We start from the raw sequence: 5473 nt of genomic DNA on the forward strand, positions 1-5473 counted from the left end.
AGGGTGCAGGGGGATGCCCTCCACAGACCCTGCAGGAAGCCACAGCAGGCTTTCCCTGCCATATCTTAACCAGAAGGGACAGAAAATGCCAGCAGTGACACTGTGAGCAGCTGGAGCTCTGCAGGAAGGTCTGAGACTCCGCTCAGTCCCTGGCCAGGTGAGAGAGCTTCACCCGGAGCCGCTGCTGGGCTTCCTCTCAGAGAGAGGCTCCAGCCCGGCCGTGTCCCCAGTGACACCACCGCGGTGTCCCAGCCGTGCTACAAGTCCCTCCTGACCAGCAGCAGCCACGGCAGCACGGCGGCCAGCATGGCCACGGTCAGCACGAGCATCACGGCCAGCGCCATGGGCGACTGGCAGCACTGCAGCCCCAGCGCCGGGCCGGACGACACCGACAGCGACACCGAGCTCCTCCTGGGCGAGCCGCAGTCCTGCGCGGCCACCAGCGGCACGCCGTGCTCGCTGATGACAAAGATGTGAGCCTCCCGTGCCAGCCCCGCCGGGCAGCGCTCCGGGCTCCGCTCGGGCAGCACGAAGTGGCTGGGCACCACCAGCGTGTTGCTGGCCTCGCTCTTGGCCAGCTGCGACAGCGAGGATGGCGACAGGGGCACCTCCAGCGAGCGGGGGTCGGTGGCCCTGGGCGGCCACAGAGCCTTCTTCCTGCTGAGGAAGGTGACGAAGCGGCACACGGGGCACACGATGCTGCTCTGGACGTGCCCGTCCAGCTTGGCAGACAGCAGGCACTTCACCAGGCAGTCGTGGCAGAAGGTGTGGCCGCAGCTGAGCCGCCGGTGCGTGGCCTCCAGGGGATGGAACCTCTCGTAGCACACCGGGCACTCGGCCGGGGCAGCATCCTTGCTCGGGGGGGTCTCGGACATCCCTGCTGCGGTAAATGTTAGTGTGAATTCGTGCTCATAGAGAGATATATATGTAAAATAAATCATACTTGTAGAATATCTGTTATGAAAAGCACCAAGGTTTAGAAATCTTACACAGGGGTCGGGAAAGAGATTACCTCACTGGGTTGCAGAAACACAGGTGGTCACTGAATAGGGGTCCTAGTTTGCAAGTGAAGGAGCTAGCTCCTGCAGAAACCCAAACAACCATCGGCCAGTAACGACCCCAGATAACCAAGGACAGTCCTGGACTCATATTTGAACAACTAGTTCCCATAACTTGGAATTTACATGTATCTGCTCCCGGGTTGTTTTTCCAAAGACAGCTTTGTCCGATTGGAGACAGGATTCTTCCAATACCGGACAGGAGATAGAAAACTACATGAATATTCAGGAAAAAGAATAAAACAAAAGAAACTTCGCTCCGGGCAAGAAAAGCAGTATATAGCCAAGGCTCAGACTGTGCCATCCCAGGCTCACACTGTGCCAATCCAGGCTCACACTGTGCCATCCCAGGCTCACACTGTGTCACCAGTGCCTCTGTGCTCAGCTGCTGGGCATTCCCATCCCAGGATGGAACCTGCCAAGGACAGGGAGCTGCTCCCATCCCAGAGATCTCCAAGGGGCCCAGGGGAGTCTTGAGCAGCCAGGCTGGTGGAGCAGGGAGGTGACACGGCCAGGGAGGTGACACGGCCAGGGCAGGCAGCAGACAACCACACTGGGCTCCTTCCAGGCTGCTGGGGGATGGCCTGGGCTGGTGGCCAGTCCGTGCTGGTGGCCAGACCATGGCATCTCCAGGCCATGGCATCTCCAGGCTGTGGGCACGCTTAGGCTGGAGCTGGGTGCAGCAAGCCCGTGCCAGGGTTAGTCAGAGAGGAGGGAAGGCAGAGCCAGCCCAGCCCAGCCCCAGAGCAGTGTGGGGTGCTCTGAGCCCCCGATGGAGCTGAAGATCTGCCCTGCCTCTCCCCGGGCACAAAGGGAGAGGGCAGAGAGGAGAAGGGAGAGGGGAGAAGCTCAGCTCAGCCCTCCCAGACCAGCTCAGCAGCCTGACCTTCCCAAAGCTGCAGGTTTTTCCAGACCTGGTGGCATTTTCAGCCCCCGCCCAGCCTGCTCCCCTTTTCTCACACAACACCCTCCCAGCCGGCCTGGCCTTTTGCCACCCCCGGCCGGGCTGCCCTCCTCCTGCAGGGCTGTCACCCCCGGCCACAGGGACAGCAGGACCCCCTCCCGGGCACGGAACAGATCCAGGCTCCCGCCCCGTTCAGGAGGGATCAGGGATGGCCGCTCCCTCCCTCACCCCGTGCCCCAAAGTCCCCTTACCTGCTGTAGGGCCCCAGGGCAGCGGCCCCTCCATGCACGGCTGTCCCCAGACACGGGGGACAGCTCCGGGACACCTTGGGGACACCGCGACACCCTTGGGACAGCGGGTGCCGGCTGCGTCTGAGGAGGGCGCGTTGCGCAAAGGCTGGAGCGGGGACAGGGCAGGGACAGGGCAGGGACAGGCAGGGACAGGCAGGGGCAGCTCCCAGAGAGTGAATGCGGAGGAACCCGTTCGCCTTTAAAGGGCTCCGCTGGCCCGCTTGGCCAGGGAGTGGGCGAGGAGCCGGCGTCAGGCGCGGGGACAGGGACAGGAGGCGGTGCTGCCCGCCGCCGTGTCCCGAGTGATGCTCCGGGGTCACTGCAAGGAATCCGGCACTGGAGGGGTGCCCGGAGCCTCCGGGGCTGCAGGGCAGGGTGAGCTGCACAGCCTGCAGCGGCTCCTGCAGCGGGGCTGGGCTCTCACACCTGCTGCCCGTCCCTCACCCTGCCTTCATCATCCTCACCCACTCTGTCCGTCCCTCACCCTGCCTTCATCATCCTCACCCACTCTGCCCGTCCCTCACCCTGCCTTCATCATCCTCACCCCAGTGCCCGTCCCTCACCCTGCCTTCATCCTCCTCCATCCTCACCCCCTCTGCCCATCTCTCACCCTGCCTTCATCCTCCTCCATCCTCATCCTCTCTGCCCGTCCCTCACTCTGCCCTCGTCATCCTCACCCCAGTACCCATCCCTCACCCTGCCTTCATTCCCTCACCCTGCCTTCATCATCCTCACCCCAGTGCCCGTCCCTCACCATGCCTTCACCTTCCTCCATCCTCTCCCTCTCTGCCCATCCCACACCCTGCCCTCATCATCCTCCCCTCCTCACCCCAGTGCCCGTCCCTCACCCTGCCCTCATCCTCCTCCCTGTCCAGGGCCAGGAGTGCTCCATGAAAGGGTGGCTTGGTGTCCCTGTCCCAGCGTGTCCCCAGCAGGGCAGGGCTGCCTGCAGAGGGGAAGGGAGGCTGCCCCTCCTCTCTCTCCTCCATCCTCCCCCGCTGGATCCAGCACACCTTTCCACCCCTCTGGGGGTGCCCCATCCGTCCCAGCTCACACCCAGCCCTCCCAAACCCCCTCAGCTTTCCCCAGCCGTGTTCAGCCTGCACACTTGAGTTTTTATAGGAGTTTCTGCCTAGCTCATTCTCCTCACACCCTTCCCAGCCCCAGCTGAAACACAGCATTGCTGGGAATGAGGTGAAGGCAGGAAAGAGTAAATCCATGTCTGATCCCAGCCCAGGGGGATATTTCCAGCTGAAGAAGAAGCTCTGTAAAGCAAAATTAATTTTCCAGGGCTGCACAGGTGGAGGGTCCAAGAGTCCTGGGCCCTGGGTAATATCCATTTCCATGTTGTCAAAATAAACTCAAACAGCTGGAAAAGTTGGACAGCTTCAAGGGAATCCAAGCTTTTAAAAGGAGCACAAGCTCATCCACTTTCCCCATGCTTGCTTTGAATTAGAGCGGGAAAATCAGCGTTTTTTCGTTCTGGGGTGTCCATTCTGCTCCTCAGGCACCTGGCAGGATGGACCCCACCACGAGGACACCACTTCAGCCAAGGCAGCCCAAAATGCACAAGGAAAGCTCCTCGTTCAGCTTCTCCCCGATGGTTTCCGTGGTGCCCAGGAGATGGTGCTCTCGGATGTGCTTCGGCAGCAGAAAAACCCTGCCGGCAGCTCTGAAGGCAAGCTCGGGGTGCCAGGGTGAGGGGGTGACAGTCCCCACCAGCTGGGGTGCTGCCCCTTCCCACGGGATTGAGCTCTTCCCCCTGCCATTCCATGGGTGGACGCTTGTCCCACACAAGGATGTGAGCCCAAGCCTGCTCTGGTCTCTGCTCCCCTGCCAGAGGCTGCAGAGGGACCTGTGTGCTGGCACAGCCCTGCCCTGGCCCTGCCTCCCTCTGCTGCCACCAAATCCCCCGGGGAATGACCCCGAGCCTTATTCGGACACCAGATGCGGGGGATTGGTCCCTTCCCTCCTGTGCAGAGCCACCCAGCCCCTCTCCATGCCTGGGAGGGCAGCTCCAGGCTCCAGGGGCTCCTTCACCAGTTACTCCTCACCAAAGGTGTTTTCTTCCCTCACCAAAGGTGTTCCCTCACCAAAGTCACCCCAGAGTGAGTCTGGGGGCAGCCCAAGCGCAGCCCCCTGGCAGGCTGAGGGGCTCCACGGTCCCCTGGATGTGACAGTGGCACTATGTGTCCCCCTCCCCTGACCCCAGGCTGTCCCCCCGGTGCTCCCCCAGCTCTCCAGCTCCCATCCCTCCAGGATCCCAGCAGGATGGAGCAGCCAAGGTGGGAATCCCATGGTGGGAATCCTGCAGTGGGAATCCTGCGGTGGGAATCCCACGGTGGGAATCCCACAGTGGGGATCCTGTGGTGGGAATCCCACAGTGGGAATCCTGTGGTGGGAATCCCATGGTGGGAATCCCACAGTGGGAATCCCGTGGTGGGAATCCCGTGGTGAGAATCCTGTGGTGGGAGTCCTGTGGTGGGAATCCCATGGTGGGAATCCCATGGTGGGAATTCTGTGGTGGGAATCCCACGGTGGGAATCCCGTGAGCCTCACACCTCCCCTGGCCCCAGGCTGTCCCCCCGGTGCTCCCCCAGCTCTCCAGCTGCCATCCCTCCAGGATCCCAGCAGGATGGAGCAGCCAAGGTGGGAATCCCGCAGTGGGAATCCTGCAGTGGGAATCCCGCGGTGGGAATCCCGCGGTGGGAATCCCACAGTGGGGATCCTGTGGTGGGAATCCCACAGTGGGAATCCTGTGGTGGGAATCCCATGGTGGGAATCCCGTGGTGGGAATTCTGCAGTGGGAATCCCGCGGTGGGAATCCCGTGAGCCTCACGGGGAACAATGCAGCTTTGAGGGCCACGGGCAGATGCTCGGGGACAAGAAGGGACTGTTCAGCAGTGGCAGCTGGGGCTGGCAGCTCCCCCTTGTCGCCTTGACTTTTTAAGATTTTTTTAAGCCTTCTGATGTTTATATTTTTCTAACCAACTTTTTCACACGCTTTATGTAAATAACTTGGATTTGATGGCCTTGGACAACCCTCCAAGACAGGGATTAGCAAGGAAATCCCTGCTCTTCTCCAAAGACCAGCCCAGTTCTCCCTGCTGAACCTTCCCTGCTGCCTTCCCAAGGTAATTCCCAGGTGTGCCTGCACCTTGAAGGGCCCCAGCTCTGGATCCACAATTCCCAGCCCATAACCGATCCCCCAGGGCCCCACA

At 61.5% G+C, this 5473-nt stretch overlaps 1 protein-coding gene across 1 annotated transcript; it reads right to left on the bottom strand.

Annotated features, from left to right (window-relative positions):
* Positions 1–257: 257 nt before the first annotated feature.
* RNF222 (ring finger protein 222) lies at positions 258–2322 on the bottom strand. The gene is made up of 2 exons (XM_041468613.1): positions 2214–2322; positions 258–880 (listed from the first exon to the last, which is right to left on the bottom strand). Exons 1-2 carry the CDS (start codon positions 2245–2247, stop codon positions 258–260), a joined length of 657 nt encoding a protein of 218 aa, XP_041324547.1. The 5' UTR covers positions 2248–2322.
* Between the last annotated feature and the right edge of the window lie 3151 nt (positions 2323–5473).

This window comes from Pyrgilauda ruficollis, unplaced genomic scaffold (genome assembly GCF_017590135.1).
Source record: "Pyrgilauda ruficollis isolate IOZ18807 unplaced genomic scaffold, ASM1759013v1 scaffold221, whole genome shotgun sequence".
NCBI lineage: Eukaryota > Metazoa > Chordata > Aves > Passeriformes > Passeridae > Pyrgilauda > Pyrgilauda ruficollis.

Coding starts and splice junctions, on each gene's coding strand:
- RNF222 (XM_041468613.1), bottom strand. CDS start 2,247: ATGGAGGGGCCGCTGCCCTGGGGCCCTACAGCAG. Junction 881..2,213: donor GCCCTGGGGCCCTACAGCAG/GTAAGGGGACTT, acceptor CATTTACCGCAG/CAGGGATGTCCGAGACCCCC.